We start from the raw sequence: 18,388 nt of genomic DNA, 5'->3' as shown, positions 1-18,388 counted from the left end.
GAGGAACAGAGTGACCAAAGAGTTTGATGTTTAGAGACCTGGATTTCAGTTGCAACTCATCTACTCATTGATTTACTAGTTCATCTCTTTACTAGGCATATATATCTCTGCATTTCAGTTTCTTCCTGCTACTCCATTGTCTCACCTTCTTGGAACCCATACTGAAAATTATCACCAGATTTGAAATATCTACCTTATTTCTCCTTTATAAATCTCACCTGACTTTCACAGCTCAGCTTGTGTCTCAAAATTCCCTCATACTTTTATTAAAACTTCACTGATTCCTCAGCTTACCAAAGGCTGAATTCATAACTATTGTGAGTCTTAATGTTACATGCTGATCTTGTATCTACAGAGATTTTTAAAATGCTTCTGGGCTGTGGTCCCACTTTATGCCTATTCTTGAAAACCTTGTAACCTGGTGCTTGAGTACAGAACTACTCAGTAAATGATTATTAGCTGGGAATTCTTTCCCTATAGGCCAGACATTTTGAGAGTGTAAATTGTTGAAAATAGGCTTTTAAAAAATACTCCATCAAATGAACCTATCTGTACATCCCTCTGTGTCCTTCGTCTATTTTGAAATTCAAGAAACTTCTTGTCTGGGAGAACTTCTCTATCCCCCTTTTTGTTTGGATTCTTGTGATGGCAGAACCTGAACTTAATGCAGACAAAAAGTATTAAAACTTATGACCCAAGAAACACTTTATTGTTATTAGTAGGAGGACCAAAGGACCTGGGTCCAGTGTCTTGTCTTTTAGTTGCTTGTGATTTCTTTCTTTCTTTGCTTCCTTTTTTTTTTTTTTTTTTAAAGATTTTACTTATGTATTTTTCAGAGAGAAAGACAGCGAGAGCAGGAATACAAGCAGGGGAAGTGGGAGAGGGAAACCAGGCTTCCGCCAAGTGGGGAGCCTGTTGCGAGACTGGGATCATGACCCAGAGAGGAAGGCAGAGGCCAAAGGACTGAGCCACCCAGGTGCCCTTTGCTTGTGATTTCTGATGAACTGTTTAACAGCAGGAGTTTGAGCCCTTTCATTAACATCTGGGGGTTGGAGATAATGTCTGCCTGACTGGCTTTACAAGATCATGTAGATAAAACACAGAAATGAATGAGATAGCATTTAGAAATTTTGTATTGCTATACAATAATATAGCATTACGATTAACCCCCTATACTACCTGAATTGAATGTGATTGTGGTTGGATGGTTTAATGGCTTTCTTGCAATTTGATAGCTCTAATATTATTGTATGAAGTACCATAATATGGTTATATGTTGATTGATTCCCTATTCCATTTGTCCATTTGGAGGAGTATACATTCTGACCTTTTACTAATAATTCTGTTGGATGAATATAAGATGTGAATTTAACATTTTTTTTTACTGTAGTATTTTTTTAAGAACCAGGCTACCATTTTCTTTTAATTTATCAATTTGACACATTTAAAATTTTTGTTAAAAAATATTTATTAGAGGGATACCTGGTTGGCTTAGTCAGTTAAGGGTCTGCCTTTGTCTCAGGTCATAATCCCAGGGTCTTAAAATGGATTTGAGTCCTGCATTAGGCTCCTTGCTTAGCGAGGAGCCTGCTTCTCCCTCTGCCTGCTGCTCCCCCCGCTTGTGTGTACTCTCTCTCTCTCTCTCTGACAAGTAAATAAAAATCTTAAAACAAAAACATTTTTAAATTAGATATCTTTTATTATTTTTGGCATCATTTATTAGATATCTTTGGCATTCTGCCTTGCCAGGTAGCTTAACTGCTGTTGTACAAATAAGGAAACTGAGTCCCTATATGTTAAGGGGACTAGCCTAGAGATAAGTTTAAAATATTGCAAGAAGTGCTTATAGCACTGAGTTATTATGCTTCAAGGTCTCTGAAGGTGAAAAATTACTCAATCTCTCATTTTGTTCCTTTTTGGAACCATCAGAATTATAATCCACCTAGAGTTTACTCCAGGTACGAGGAGCTCTAGCTCTGGCAGTAGCAGTATGTCATTGAAGTGAAATCCTATTCTTTGCCAGTGTGATCCCAAAGAACACTTTAAATGACAGGATACTCTGAAAATTATACACACATAATATATGCTAATTTCCCTGAATCAGCACATTTGGTTAAAAATTACTGGTTATCACTAGCACCATATGGATTGTTATTGAAGACCCAACTTCCCCCTATTCCTGTATCTAGTCTGCCATGCCGAGACCAATTCCTTCTGTCAGATTTGGGATGTTTGATATGCTGCTCTTTTGTCTCAAGACTGAAGAAACTAAGATGATGGCCAGGTGACTTGAAATAATAGTTACATACTTGATATCCAAGTGGGCATCTTGTAGGAGATACCCATTGTCTTCTTATAGAAAGACAGCTCAAAATTGATCTGTATAAAGGAAGGTTGAGATGTATTTTTACATAGCTATTTATTATGACTGTAAGTAATAAATGTGAACTCATACTAATTTAAAACTTATTTATCTGATTAGGTTGAATCTGTTTCAGCCTGATTGATTTACTCTGGCTATAGCTTAAGCAGACATTTGAGTGAATTCTGATTTTTGCTTGCTTTATGTAAGGCGTCCTGGGGAAAGGGTATTGGTGCTTTCTCATGAAAAAATGTGGCAAACAAAATTCTTACTAATCACCACTTACACAAGCTTTTGTTTAATGAAGGCTTTTCTGCGTTGTTTTCGGGATAGTAAGCTACCAAACACTGTCAAATTGTCCACCAGTCTTTCTTTCTGTTAAGGCTCTCTATAGCAGTGCCTACTTCAGTTGAGAAGCTTCTGTGTCGCTATTCATGCAGGTTGGTGTAGGAATCCGAGACTTCATTAGTAATGTATTGCTTCCCAAAGGCTGTTGATTCTATCACCTGGTAATTCTGGGAGTCACCCAGGGGAGAAAATAGGTACAGTTCTAAATCTGTCATTCTGGGATAGATATCCACATGCTTTGGTAAAGATTTGGTCAAAATTATGAGGAATTTTATCCTTAATTTATTGGTCTCTCACCTAGCTCAAAGTAAAAAAAGATAGAAATATAGTTTTCACTTTATGTATAATAAAGGCTAGTTAATGTGGCCTTTTTGTAAAACATAAAAATTTGCAAATGTACTAACAAGTGGAGAGGTTAGTATAACGAATTACCGTATCTCCATTACCCCCAATCTAGCAGTTATCTAGATTTTCAGCATTTGCTTTATCCATCCTTATTTTTTCTTTGCTAAAGTATTTTAATGCAAATCCCAGATATCATGTCATTTTTTTCCTACATACTTCAGTAGGAAGATATAAGGCATATAATAAATATAATAAAAAGTAAAAATTACCTTTTTTTAATGTAACCATATACCACTGTTGCCACTTAAAAAATAATATATTGCTTGGTATCATCTAATACTTAATTCATATTCAAATATCCCTAATTGACTCAAAAGATAGAGTTTTAATTTAATGTGTGCCTAACTAGTATACATGTCACTGAGTTCCTTAACCAAATACAACTTGAAGTTAATAGTACAATTTTTTTCTTTTTTCTTTTTTTTTTTACAGCTCAAAGGCCTCATGTTTATTACCAAACCAACCCACTGGTGCAGAGCTATAGTAACAGAAAAATCTTTCGCTGATAAATGGTATCTATTGGCCAGGCAGAAAGGTGGTTAACAGGGTGATGGAATAGAACACATGATCCTCAAGTAGCTTAATTAAATACATGGTGCCAATTAGGTGTGTCATCGCGTGAGGTGGGACGCCTTAGAGACCCAGCTTGGTTCTCCTCCAGTGCCTCCTCTTGGAGTTGTACCTGATTTTATTACCAGTTTTCATCCGAATCCACTGGGGAATGGGACGATTCTGCTTTTGTTTCTTGGCCAGGAATCGCTTGATCCTAAAAGTCTTGTGAGAAGACATGGTCAATTAACAGCGTGCAGCACACAGCAGGATGGCGGCCAATGGTACAATTTTTTTTTTAAAGATTTTATTTATTTATTTGACAGAGAGAAAGATCACAGGTAGGCAGAGAGGCAGGCAGAGAGAGAGGGGGAAGCAGGCTCCCCGCTGAGCAGAGAGCCCGATGCGGGGCTTGATCCCAGGACCCTGAGATCATGACCTGAGCCGAAAGCAGAGGCGCAGAGGCTTAACCCACTGAGCCACCCAGGTGCCCCAATGGTACAATTTTTTAAAGATTTATTTTGAAAGACAGAGTGTGCATGTGCAAATGGGGGGAGGGGCAGAGGAAGAGACTCTTAAGCAGACTCTGAGCGCGGAGTCTGAAGTGGGGTTTGATCTCATACTCATGAGATCATGACCTGAGCCAAAACTAAGTGTCAGATGCTTAACGTGCTGAGCCACCCAGGTGCCCCAAAGTTAATGGTAAAATTTCATTTAAAGTTATTCCACATAAAGTGCTATCATGAAGTATCAGTTCCAATTAAGTTCACTTCTATCTTCAGTTCCTTTTTTAAAGATTTATTTATTTTAGAGGGCAAGAGTGTATACCTGCCAGCAGGGGGAGGGGCAGAGGGAGAAAGGGAGAGAAGAATCTCTTAAGCAAACTCTGCACTGAGCATGGAACCCAGTGTGGGGCTTAGTGCCAGGACCCTAAGATCATGACCTGAGCAAAAATCAAGAGTGGGGTACTTAACTGACTGAACCATCCAGCTGCCCCTCTGTCTTTAATTCTGTAGAAATATCTGAAAGGTTGTCTAGACAAACGTGGAGAGTTAGAACAGCTACTATGTGCCATAGAAAAGAGACCAAATAAGACTTTTGGCTCCACTCACTGGTTGGGTAATCACTCATTCTTCATTTTGCAATTTGTGAAGTGGGGTGGGGTTTATGTGTAAGTATTTTCTTTATAGGGAAATGTAGATAGTTGGGTAAAGGAAATGTGTTCTTGAGTTCTGGGCTAAAGGGTTCATATAACTCTTTTGATACACACAACTATATATATGTTACTAGCTCTAGTTTTTATTTCAATACAAATGCCAATTTGATAATTGAGGTGTCTGTCATTGATTTTTAGCCACTTTAATATACTCTAGGTTGCTGAATATGGATAATTGGGTGAGTAAACCTTTACAAAGAACTTGGAACTATTAAGTTTTCTTATTTGGATATTTGTGGGGTTAAAATTGAAAATCAGGCTATACTAATGTGGTGATGGAGCTGGGGATGGGTGGAGTGGGTAAGTATGAGAAATCTACTTGGGCAAAAAGCCTGGACTCCACACAGATTTACTAAAGAAGTTGTGTAACCACTACTTTCCAGATAGCAATTTAGTGCTGAGTGCTGTTATTATACTGGGAGGCAGTAGGCATATCATTTCTTGAACTTTGGATTCAAGTAGATTTAGACTAGTAATCCATTTCCAGTCTTCAACTTCTAGTCTATTTACTGATCCAGTCAGGTGGTAATTTTCCTCAAAATAGGAGATGATTGATAATTGTTGGGGCTGGATCATTGTGGCACATGTTTCTTTTGTTTCGCTGAGGGGAGAAAAATCTGTGGAGGTATTGTTTTATGTGCTTTGCAATCTACCAGTGATAAAATTTCAAATGCTTAATAGCGTATCATGCTGGCTGAAGCTGTTTAGGAAGATTCTATATGTAGAAAGCAAGACCTTGTATAGACTGTACACTTACATTTTGAAGTTGTATGTATAATAGAGACTTGGGCAGCGACACTCAAGGATGTGAGACCATGAGGTCACATCACTTACCAAATCATGTGCTCAATCACAAGACTGTATCTTCTGGGGACTATTTTTTGTAATTCACACAGAGTGTGTAATATGGGCTAGTGACTGCATTTAAACTACTTTTATTGTATTCCTTTTATCTTTATTTTGTGGATTTTATTCTCATACCTGATAGGAGATTCAGCAAGGCACAGGACTTAGATAATGTCTCACTTAGAAAAGGTATTTTCCACTTGTCATTAATTCTGACAAAAAGAACATAAGGTGTATATCTATATAATGTGTTATCCTAAGCCTGACTACCTTTAGCCTTTATTTTTTTTTCTAAAGATTTTATTTATTTATTCAACTGAGAAAGATCACAAGTAGGCAGAGAGGCAGGCAGAGAGAGAGATAGGGAAGCAGGCTCCCTGCTGAGCAGAGAGCCTGATGTGGGGCTCGATCCCAAGACCCTGAGATCATGACCTGAGCTGAAGGCAGAGGCTTTAACCCACTGAGCCACCAGGTGCCCTACCTTTGCCTTTAAATGATTGCATTCCTCAATTGTAGAGGGCTGTGTTCTGGAGGACCTAGCCTCCAGGTTCATTATGTTGATTGCTTTTTCTAACTTAAGGTTCCTCCCTTTCTGCACTGTCTCCAGTGATTTTCTTGATGTTATTGTTCTACAGTTCTTCGCATGGTTACAGACTGTCGGGTAAAACTGCATTTTTTTAAAAGTTTGTGTCATAACATCTATTTTCACTTATGTTACCTATGCAAGAACCTGTAGAAATTTAAAATGGGTTGAAATAAATTTGGCAGAAGTATATCCTCTAATGTGCCTTGCAGCCTAGTACCTCACATTACAAAATCAATGTTTTCCAGAAGAGTCAGTGTGTACATAAAACATTTGTGAGTGGAAATAATCTTTTCTTAGGCTGACTTCACAACTTGTTCTTCATTGGCAGTGCATTAGCTTACATTTTTCCTCCCCTTTGGTTGAATAGCTAATGGTCTTTAAACAAGCTGTTAAAGGGAGGGAAGATTTTACAGTACAAAAAAAAAAAAAATGGCCTGGATTTTTTCCATGCCAGTGGTTTGGCTTTTCATGTGTTTGCTTTACTAAAGCAGGGCTAACCCATGTTTTCTTACCTCTGAATTCTTAGGTTTCCTTTGTATAGCCTATACTTGCTTAATCAAGATGGTCTTATAAATTTCTGTGAGATCCAAATCCTCCATATTTATATGGCTGAATAGGTCTGAGTCCAAATACTAAATTTTAAGGGGCTATATATCTCGCTATAATGGAATTGAAGCATTAGTTATACTTTAAAGTAGGAGTTAAGCAGGGCTCTGTGCCCAGTTTATCACACTCCTCCTATAAAATCTTTTGTGGCTAGTTGTGGATCAAGATAGGTTATGTTACATATCTCTGCTTTCAACCACCTCCGTTTAACTAACCTATTAACCCTTGCATGTTTCTAACTCTGATCATCTTTTTTTAAAAAATATTTTATTTATTTATTTGACAGACAGAGATCACAAGTAGGCAGAGAGGCAGGCAGAGAGAGAGAGAGAGAGAGAGAGGAGGAAGCAGGCTTCCTGCTGAGCAGAGAGCCCAATGCGGGGCTCGATCCCAGGACCCTGGGATCATGACCTGAGCCGAAAGCGGAGGCTTTAACCAACTGAGCCACCTAGGCGCCCCTAACTTGGATCATCTTACTCCTTGCTTTTACTGGTTTCTGTGAATATTATTAGTGGTGTATCCTATTGCCTGGCCACAGAAATAACATGCAAGAAGGATGGCCATTGGATGTGAAATCAATTACTGAATGTGACAGATTTATTTAAAAGTATTTCCCATCCACACACATCATCAGTCATGCTGCCATAAACTAATTGAAATTGCATTTTGATTCTAGTATCACCACTTTGTGTTTTCATGACTCCATATTTTATAGAATCTAAGAGTTTCATAAGCTATATAGAGTTGAAATAAGCTAAATAGGGTGTTTAACTGATCTTATTAAGTTTTATTTTAAGAGTTAATTTCTCACAATTTGAAGAGGTTATATAGAAGGTAAGCTGACTGCTTTTAAAAATATAACTCTGGGCAAGTCATCTATCTTTTCTCTAGGTGTCCATTTATTCTGTAAAATCCAGGAGTTGAAATAAACCATCTTTAAGGTTCCATTCAGCTCTGATGTACAGGAAGTCAGAGGTTATTGACAGTTGTAATGACTCTTCTGTAACATAAATACATGACATGTAGGTTCTAGTTAGATGAAAAGTTGGCAGTTATAAAAGATGACAGTTGAAGTCTGAGTGCTAATGGGTGAAAATACCAATTAATTTTACTGTTTCCAGGGTCTGAGTTAGCCTAGTTCAGTGAAGGTCACATCAGCATTGTTTTAACCATGCATTGTATAAAGGGCCCTAAAGAATGCTGGCTCTATCCTAGGTCATTCTAATACTTGGGTGGTTCCCTTGGTTTACTGACCAAGTATAGTACTTGGGCCTGCCCAGAGGAGTTTCTCAGTAATGAAAGATATTGTATGTGCCAGTTGCTATTCTAAATGCCTTGCATATTTTTGTCAAGAACTGTTACAGGTCTGGGATTTTATCCTCCTTATATACCTGTTGCTGTTTCGTGAAGGATTGCAGAAAACTTAAGACTCGTGGGTCAGCAATAAAAGATGGTTTATTATTCATTGCAAAAGCAGTAGACAGAATGTCACTGTGACCTGCTGGTTCACTGTGGTCCTAATTTTTACAGGTAGACCAGTATAGATGCCTACATGGGTAGTCAGTTGTGTCACAGGAGAGGAACAGTGAGTTTGGAGGATTTACCACTTTTATGATAAGCAGAAGCAAGCATGTTCTTTGGGGAGGGGTGGTATTACCTCATGATCAGGGCCACTTGCTTTATTTTCACTTATTTATTTATTTGAGAGAGAGACAGAGAGGAGGCACAGAGGGAGAGAGAGACTCTGGAGCTGATTTCTTTCTGAGGATGGAGCCCAATGTGGGACTTAATCCCATGACCCTGAGATCATGACCTGAGCCAAAGTCAAGAGCTGGATGCTTAACCAAGTGTGCCACCCAGGTGTCCCTAGGGTCACGTGCTTTAAACATAGCCCTCAGAAATGGCCTGGCTAAATTGTTGTCAGGGCCCTTCAGTCTCAGGGCCTTTCTACCTAGTAAGAATGTGCAGGGTTGCTCAGGGATTGATGGCAGATACCTCCCCCATCAACAGTGACTCATTTGGTTCAAAAAAATCACATCAGTTATTTTGTGGGTGAGGAAGAGAGCTCAGAAAAGGTTGGGCGCCTGGGTGGCTCAGTGGGTTGAAGCCTCTGCCTTCGACTCAGGTCGTGATCCCAGGGTCCTGGGATGGAGTCCTGTGTCGAGCTCTCTGCTCGGCAGGGAGCCTGCTTCCCTTCCTCTCTCTCTGCCTGCCTCTCTGCCTACTTGTGATCTCTGTCTGTCAAATAAATAAATACAATCTTAAAAAAAAAAAGAAAAGGATAAGTAACTTGCCCAATGAAATAGTGGTGAATTTGAAATTCAAGACCAGTGTGACTAAGGAAATCCATGTTTTTAGCCATTGTTTTTATACTGTCTAAGACCCTAAATTTTAGACTGGCTCTAAATTGACTTGAAGACCTAGTGGTTCTCTAGACTGGTGATGGTTGGACCTGACCTACATTTGCACTATGCTTATGTAAAATTTAGTAGACTAAATTCAAGGGCCATTCATTTTATTGCCACTGATAATTAGTAGTTAAAATTCTTTGAATCACTGCCATGAAGTAGTAGGCCAGATACGTCACCACTTGATGGGAAATAGCTATGAGGATAAAAGTGATATGGCTGTCGATTTTAAGGATATATGAACATAATTCTTAAAAATATCAGTCTGGCCTCTTAAATAATTTCGTGGTCAACACAAGGCCTACTGTACTTTACAACTATTGAATATTGCATATGATTCTCTCTGTCTCATTTATTTATTTTTTTTGTCTTTGTATGTTAGCCATGAAGAGAGTAGCTTCTGAACAGGTTATACTGCCAAGCCAAACTGCCTGTTTCATCTTTTAGTTTCTATCTCTCCTCCTCTGCCCATTCCCCTTGTTTGTTTGTGAAATTTTGTGTGAAGTAAAACTGCTTTGGAAAAACTAATGCTATCTCCTAGTATATAAGTACATGATATGCATTGTTTCTTGTTTAGGGGAGTGCCAAGAATCACCTACCTTCTCCTGCTGCTGCTTGTGTCTGCTTTGCTTAAAGATTGGCGGCTATAAAAGTGTGGCATATTCAGCCAAGTGTTACCTTTTTAATTAGGCTTCTGAGAGTGTTGTGACACTATTTTTGTCACACAACTATTTTTGTGTTGTTGTGTGACAAGTAATAGAGTCTTAAACTATGGGTTTACATGCCAGATAATATGGAAATGTGTTTGTGATTTGAGTTCTAGCCCTTCAGTCTTAATCATCATCCTCCCAAGAATAGAAGGGAGCTTTTAATTAACAAATGTGATGAATGAAACAGGTCATGATTATACCAGTATATGCTTGAAAGTCGGGCTGTTCCATACTTATGATCACTAACTTGAATGAGTTAAAATTTCTGTGCTTTTTTTTTTTTTCATGGAACTATGTACAATAAGTATGAAACCAGGAGGAAAAGGACATCTAAAGCTCATATAATGATATAAACATAGCTGGGAAAGCTGGTAATTAAGCCAACTAAGTATTTTTTTAATTTGTTTTTCAAAGAGCCCTCTTATCTATTCTTACAAATTTGTATTTCCTCCAAATATGGTCTTGGCTATTGATGTCCTTTTGTTTTTGACCTCACCTAGAGCTCTAAAGCTTTAGCCTTGTGTTTTAGAAAAGTATGTAATTCCTTACATATGTCACATTCTTGTTCCCAAAAGTGTATTCTTTTTCTTTATACCAGTGGTTCTCAGCAGGGCATAATTTTGTCTTCCAGGAGAAATATGGTAGTACCTGGAGACATTTTTGGTTGTCATAAATTGGGGGGGCGGTGCTACTGGTATCAAGTGAGTAGAGGCCAGGCATGCTGCTGAACATCCTCTCGGTGTGCAAGACAGCTCCCCATGACAAAGAATTATCCTGCCCAAAATGTCAGTAGTGCCAAGGTTGAGAAATCCTGCTTTGGTTTCTGTGAGTTTGTGTTTATTTAATGTGAAAAATTACTGGGTCCTTAGCCATTTATTCATTCTTCCATTATATTATCGTTCCCTCTGTATTGAGACGGCCAGGTCATCCCTATTTTCAAGGAAGCATTGTTTGTCTCCTACCAATTTTATTTTCATTTCCTTCCTTTCCACTACAGGAAATCTGAACTGGACTGTTCACAACTTTGTTGTTGTAAACTTATACCTCTTATCACTAATTTCTGACCTCTGAGAAAAATACTCACTCTCATCCTAATGAGTTTAAAAGGCAATTTTTCCATCTGCTGTTTCCTTGACACCTAAACAGCTTTTGATGCTGGTCACTTTAACTCATCATCTATATGGATTTTACATTCCATGGTATAGTTTTCTCTAGCAGCTTCTGTCACTGGATTTGTTGACTTGCAAAGGTAATGGCTTCCTTTGCCCTTCATCTCAAAAATTGTTTCTTTATCTGCTCTTCTCTATGTACAGTTGCAGGCAATCACATGCCTCTTCAAATACTACCTGAATGCAGTTGGTGCCAAACTTTTCTAGCTACTCTGACATTGAAGTTCAATACCATATCATTGTTTGCTGAAAGACATTTCCTAATTATGATGCGGTTCTAACAAAAACAGCATAAAGTTGTTGATTCTTTTCTGTGAGACATTTGTGAAACCTGGAGTACTTTATGGCAGTGGTTGTTTTAATATTCTCTTTGCAGGGAGAATAAAAATTAACTTGATATGTAGACACATGTACATATGGTGTTTATCAAGTTTACTTATTCAGGATAAGTTCTCTCCTTGCTTATCACCAGACTGTATTACTGTAATATTAGTCACTGAGTGACCTTTATGATTTCTGGTCCACTTTAATTGAGGTTAACTTCCCTATTTGACTAATGAAAGCCAGTGACTAATTTTTTTTTAAATTTTCTTAACATGTAGTGCAGTATTGGTTTCTGGAGTAGAATTCAGTGATTCATTACTTACATACAACACCTAGTGCCTATCACAACAGGTGCCCTCTTTAATATCCATCAGCCATTCAGCCCATCCCCCACCCATGTTCCTCCAGCAACCTCTCAGTTCATTTTCTGTCGTTGAGAGTCACTTTGGGCTTGTTTTCCTCTTTCCTTTTTTTTCTTTTCCGCCTTCCCGTATGTTGATCTGTTTTTTTCCCCTTAGATTCTACATGAGTGTGATCATATGGTATTTTGTCTTTCTCTGACTGACTTATTTCACTTAGCATGATACATTCTTGCACTATCCACAGCATTGCAAATGGCAAGATTCTGTTTATTTTGATGGCTGAGTGATATTATACACACACACACCCCAATATCTTCTTTATCCATTCGTCAGTCTGTGGATATTTGGGCTCTTTACATAGTTTGGCTATTGTTGATAATGCTACTGTAAACATAAGGGTGCATGTACCTCTTTGAATCTGTATTTTTGTATCCTTTGTGCAGAAACCTAATAGTGCAATTGCTGGGTTATGGGGTAGTTCCATTTTTAACTTTTAGAGCAACCTCTGTACTGTTCTCCAGAGTGGTGGCACCAGCACAGGTATTCTCACCAATACCTGTTGTTCCTTGTGTTGTTAATTTTTGCCATTCTGACTAGTGTGAGGTGGTATCTCATCATAGTTTTGATTTGTATTTCCCTGATCATGGGTGATGTTGAACGTCTTTTCATGTGTCTGTTAGTTATCTGGATAACCTCTTTGGAAAAGTATTTATTCATGTCTTCTCCCCATTTCTTAACTGGGGTATTTGTTTTTTAGATGTTGAGCTTGTTCTTTATAGATATTGGACATTATCCCTTTATCACATATGTCATTTGCATATATCTTCCATTGTGAAGGCTGTCTTTTAATTTTGTTGATTGTTTCCTTACTGTGCAGAAGCTTTTTTTTTTTTTAAAGATTTTACTTATTTATTTGACAGAGAGGGAGAGAGAGATCACAAGTAGGCAGAGAGGCAGGCAGAGAGAGCTCTCTGCTGAGCTCTCTGAGAGCCTGATGTGGGGCTCGAACCCAGGACCCTGAGATCATGACCTGAGCCGAAGGCAGAGGCTTAACCCACTGAGCCACCCAGGTGCCCCTGTACAGAAGCTTTCATCTTGATGAAACCCCAGTAGTTCATTTTAGTACTGGAAGTCTCAGTCTCAGCAGTTAGACAAGAAAAAGACATAAAAGTCATCCAGATTGGCAAGGAAGAAATCAAACTTCCACTATTTGCAGAAGACATGATACTCTATGTAGAAAACCTGAAAGACTCCACCAAAAAAGTGCTAGAACTCTGGTGAGTTCAGCAAAGATGCAGGATATCAAATCAATGTGCAGAAATCTGTTACATTTCTATATACCAATAATGAAGCAGTAGAAAAAGAATTCAAGGAATCAATTCCTTTTGCAATTGCACTTAACACAATGAGATCCCTAGGAATAAACCTAACTAAAGAAGTAAAAGATCGGTACTCTGAAGACTGTAGAACACTTTTGAAAGAAATTGTAGAGGACACAAAGAAATGGAAAAACATTCCATGCTCCTGGAACAAATGTTGTTAAAATGTGTATACAACCCAAAGCAGTCTACACATTCAGTGCTATCTGTATCAAAATACCACCAGCATTTTTCACAGAGCTAGAACAAACAATCCTAAGATTTGTATGAAACCACAAAAGACCCCAAATAACCAAAGCAATTCTGAAAAAGAAAAACAAAACTGGAGTCGTCACAATTGCAGATTTCAAGCAATATTACAAAGCTGTAGTCATTAGGATGGTATGGTACTGGTACAAAAACAGACACTTAGAACAGTGGAACAGAACAGGGAACCCAGAAATGGACCCTCAGCTGTATGGTCAACTAGTCTTTGACAAAGCAGGAAAGAATATCCAAAGGAAAAATAGAGACTCTTTTCAACAAATAGTATTTGGAAAACTGGACAGCAACATACCGAAAGATGAAACTGGACCCATAAACAAAATTAAGTTCAGAATGGATGAAAGACCTAAATGTGAGGCAGGAAACCATCAAAATCCTACAGGAAAACAGAGGCAGAAGCCTCTTTGACCTTATTAGACATGTCTCTGGAAGACAGGGAAGCAAAAGCAAAAGTGACTACTTATCCAATTCATGAGGACAAATCTTATTTTTATATATACAGTTACTGTTAAGCTACCTAATTTTATCTTCTTATATTCTTTCTTCTGTTTGCCCCTTTAAGTGAAGCTATTTCCTAAATTCTTCCATCTACCTGAAGTAACCTTTTATCCTTTTATTCTTCTCAGACGATTCTAAGTACTTTCCTTCCATTTCTTCATGTAACTTCTTAAAGTCTTTGTCCTCTGAAAGTGACATGATCAACTCATTCCCCTTCAACCTTCAGTTTCCTATAGAGAGCCAGTGTATTCTGTGTATTTTGCATGGTTGTATTTACAGTTGTACTTATTATAGATGTATGTTATAGAGTATAATCATTCCACACATATTGAAACAACTATACATGGGTTTTACTCTTGAGGAACCCATATCCTAGTGAGAAAAGGGGAATATGCAAGTCTAAAGTAGTAAGTTCTGTAATACATAGGTGTGAGCAGAGTATTCTTTGGAATGCCACATATCGTTGCTGGTAGGGAGAGGAGAGACTTCACAGAGGCCACATCTGATCTGGGTCTTGGAGAATGAAAGTTTATTTTAAAAAAATTTCAAAAAGATTATATTTATTAGAGCATCAGTGGTAGGGAGGGGCAGAGGAGAGGAAGAAACAGGCAGGCTCCCTGCTTAACAGGGAGCCTGATATAGGGCTCTATCCCAGGACCCTGGGATTATGACCTGAGCTGGAGGCAGATGCTTTACTGACTGAGCCACAAGGCGCCCCTGAAAGCCACTTTAGTAAGGTTAAATGAGGGTGTTCTCAATAGAGAGATCATCACATATATAAATTAAAAGTTATATAAAGACAGGTTTTTTTAAGTGTTATGATTTTATTTGTAATTGTTTTAAGATTTATTTATTTTTAGAGAGTGAGAGTGTGAGTTGGGGGAGGGGCAGAGGGAGAGAGGGAGAGGATCTCAAGCAGACTCTCCTGAGTATGGAGTCCTATGTGGGGCTTGATCTCGGGACTCTGAGAGCATGACCAGAGCTGAAATCAAGAGTTGGGCATTTAACTAACTGAGCTACCCAGGTGCCCCTAAGTGACATTGATTTTACAAGTGTTAAGATCTTGGGGGGACGTCTATGACCAAACTTGCTCTGTAATTGAATATGGGTGATCATATGAAGCGTTTTTTACCAACTCAGAAGTGAGGTGGAGAAAGGGAATTAACATTTACTAATTGTTTCAGACATTGTTCTGGGGACTCACCAACTTCCTTCATTGTTACCAGAAATGTGTGGTAAATGTAGTTATTTTCCACATTTTATAAATAAGGAAATGAGTCTCAGGTTAACTGATTCTGTCCAAAATATATGCTATTTTATGATAGCATGCTACTTTTTTAGGAGTAACAGACTGTAATTAAAACATAGAAATGAACTATGATTTTTTTCTACTTTATTAACATGTACTTCATATTTTTTATTTTTGCATTTTTTTTTCCTATCACAGATGTTACTAAGTTTGATAATGCATCTTAACACATTTTATCATTGTTGGATTAAGTTAGCTGAGGAAATAATAGTTTGAGAGGTTAGCTAGGAGTTGTCCACAAATAATTTAGAGCTATATATGGTTAAATTTTATTACAGAGGATTTGGGTAAGCTGCTCAGTTGGAAAAGTTCTTAAGTATTCTTAAGTATTTAAGTATTTAATACTTAAATTCTTAAGTATTTAATAAAATCTAATAAGCATTTTGGAGAAACCTACCCCGGTATTGTGCTAAGCATTTTGAAAGTGCTAAAGTAAATAGTCCTTGCCCACTCAGAACACAGGGTTGGAGAGTCTGATGTGTATGAACCTATGGTGCAAGGTGGAATGTGGTTAAGTGCTACTGTAGAGGTAAAAAGTACTCGGGAGTATTAGGGCTGACTTCATGGAAAGATAGGCAACAGAAGATACTCAAAGTACAGGGAGTTTTTTCTTAAACAGTGATAGAGAGTGGAGAGGGGACATTTTGTACAGCTGCAAGGGAGTTAAGAAGTTGTAGCAAGTTTGAAGAATTAAGAGTCTAGTGAGGCCCAGTTGTACATATGGGAGTGGTAGAGGTCAGTCTGGAGGGAGATTAAAGCTTCATCATGGTGAGCACTGAATGTTCCTCTGAAGAATTTAGACTTCATTCTGTACAGTATCTGAGTAGGGGAGTGATGTGATCAGACCTTACTACAGTCAGACTTTACCTAATTTAGACTTTTTACAATTGGAAATATTATGAAGTCTAGAATCTTTTGTCAAAACTCTGTGATAATTGGCCTATCTGTAGTATAAATATAGAGGCATCTATTTTGATACCTTTTGGCATGCTTTAATTTGACAACTTAGAAAATTTGTGAAATGAGGCATGCATGTATTGTGAATAGTGTGTACTTTGATAACTTACACAGTTTTGTAGTGACTTACTTGATCCTTGGTCCCAACTTCCTCTTCTGTAAATCTATCCCTCTAAGCCTAAATTTTTTTTGTTGTTTGTTTGTTTTTACAAATAGGTATTGCTTAAAGGTCAGGCAGCTTAGCATACAAGATTGCTGCTGTCAAACTGAATGTGTTTTGTCTAGGCTGAGTTAGTTTCCAGAATATTCTGAGAGAAGCTGCAAGATTTATGATATAAAAAACTGGGTAAAGTTATCCTCACTGAAGTGTTATAATACTTCGGTTGTGGGGTTTTTTTTTTTTGAAGATTTTATTTATTTATTTGTCAGAGAGAGAGTGAGTGAGCACAGGCAGGCAGAGCAAGGAGCCTGATGCGGGACTCTATCCCAGGATGCTGGGATCATGACCTGAGCCGAAGGCAGCCATTTAACCAACTGAGCCACCCAGGCGTCCTGATACTTTGGTTGTTTATTACCATTTTTACACATGAATCTCTTATGACAAAGCAAAGCTACATTGCTTACAACTATGGCAAAGTAATCTCAGGGCTGTGATTTGAACTCCAGCCCCTCTTAGGAGAATTCACTGAAAAATGAAATTGGTATTAAGAGACACTGTCCGGGGAACCTGGGTGGCTTAGCCGGTTAAAACATCTGCCTTCGGCTCAGGTCATGATCTCAGGGTACTGGGATGGAGCCCCACATCAGGATCCCTCCACAGCGGGGAGCCTGCTTCCTCCTCTCTCTCTGCCTGTCTCTCTGCCTGCTTGTGATCTCTGTCTGTCAAGTAAATAAAATCTTAAAAAAAAAAAAAAAGAGACACTGTCCGCTTAGTTTTATTACTACATATTTTAAATTTTTTCTTATTATAGGCATCCAAATGAAATTGAGACAAGAGCCAAAGGAATGAAAATTTGTCCATATACAGAAGATTACAAATATGCAGGATATCCAAATATGCTATAATTTTATTCAAATCTAGTTATTGCACAAAACCTAACTTGTAACATGAATGAAATAGTATCTGTTACTGTTATTGCTAATGATTATTTGATCTGAACATAAAACTTTAAGGATGCATACAGAGTTTTAAAGTTTTAGCAACTCCTTAAAAGTAAACTCCCTTTCTGTTATGATATATGAATGTTACTCAGTGTTTTAGTTTAGTTGAGGCCAAAATTGAATGTTTTGTGGTTATTTTCTATTTTTTTGAGTTCAGAGGTATTGCCTATCATGTGTTCTACTGAAAGTGAATTATTTTTAATTCTTTTATTTTTTGGTATGTGTGCAGTGGTTTGTAGCTCTAGAAATGGGACATTGTTTTGCAGAGTATCAGTTGGGGAAACTTTCAGGCTCCTTGTTGGAGTACAAAATTATTTGAAAAAGAAATAGATTTTTAGGACATGAATGAATCATCCTTTGCTAGGCAGCTTTCTCATGAGAGATTTGTGATTCTTTCAAAAATCCCTTTTGGGCTCTTGAAACATGAAGAGTATTACTACTGAAGCAGAGGACAGGAACTTGCTAAGTTATAAATACATGACCATAATGAAAGACCCTAGGTCAGGGGCTCCCCTAGTAGGTTAAAGTAGGTTAAAAATTTTGCCTGGCCTTTTCCCTCCCTTTCCCATAGATGTTACCTTGGAACTTAGCGGCCCAGTCCCAAGTAGGAGTGTCTCTGTTCTGTTTCTTTCTGAGTGACCTCCCGAAATGTGGTGTGTTGGAAACTGTTTACTTCTCTCCCACTTGCCCTACCTTCTGACTTTATTGCCTGTAAGTTGGGTCTGATGATTAGGCGTAAACTTCCCTCTGCTACTGGCCCCTCCTCCTTTTGCTTAAGAATATGGGGCACATTTTCCTATAGATACTGTTCCTTTACTTGATAAACATTGTAGAGCAATTCTGTTTAATATTCTGTTTAGTGCTGAAGGATAAAGAGTTGTGAAATATAGGTGCTTCTTATCAAGGAATATACAGTATTTTAAGGAGAA

The 18,388-nt window shown here is 38.0% G+C and overlaps 2 protein-coding genes across 2 annotated transcripts in view; one reads left to right on the top strand and one right to left on the bottom strand.

Moving 5' to 3' along the window:
- Positions 1 to 18,388, top strand: part of DIAPH2 (diaphanous related formin 2) — a 987,699-nt gene that overhangs the window by 4,685 nt on the left and 964,626 nt on the right. The gene's annotated exons all lie outside the window — the stretch shown is intronic.
- LOC132007359 (large ribosomal subunit protein eL39) lies at positions 3,638 to 3,937 on the bottom strand. Its single transcript, XM_059385508.1, has one exon. It carries the CDS (start codon positions 3,902 to 3,904, stop codon positions 3,749 to 3,751), a length of 156 nt encoding a protein of 51 aa, XP_059241491.1. The 5' UTR covers positions 3,905 to 3,937; the 3' UTR covers positions 3,638 to 3,748.

Source organism: Mustela nigripes, chromosome X (genome assembly GCF_022355385.1).
Source record: "Mustela nigripes isolate SB6536 chromosome X, MUSNIG.SB6536, whole genome shotgun sequence".
NCBI classification, from domain to species: domain Eukaryota; kingdom Metazoa; phylum Chordata; class Mammalia; order Carnivora; family Mustelidae; genus Mustela; species Mustela nigripes.
This window is presented reverse-complemented; position numbering and strand designations above follow the sequence as displayed.

Bases quoted from the DNA above. Each gene is read 5' to 3' on its own strand.
- LOC132007359 (XM_059385508.1), bottom strand. From the start codon at position 3,904: ATGTCTTCTCACAAGACTTTTAGGATCAAGCGATTCCTGGCCAAGAAA.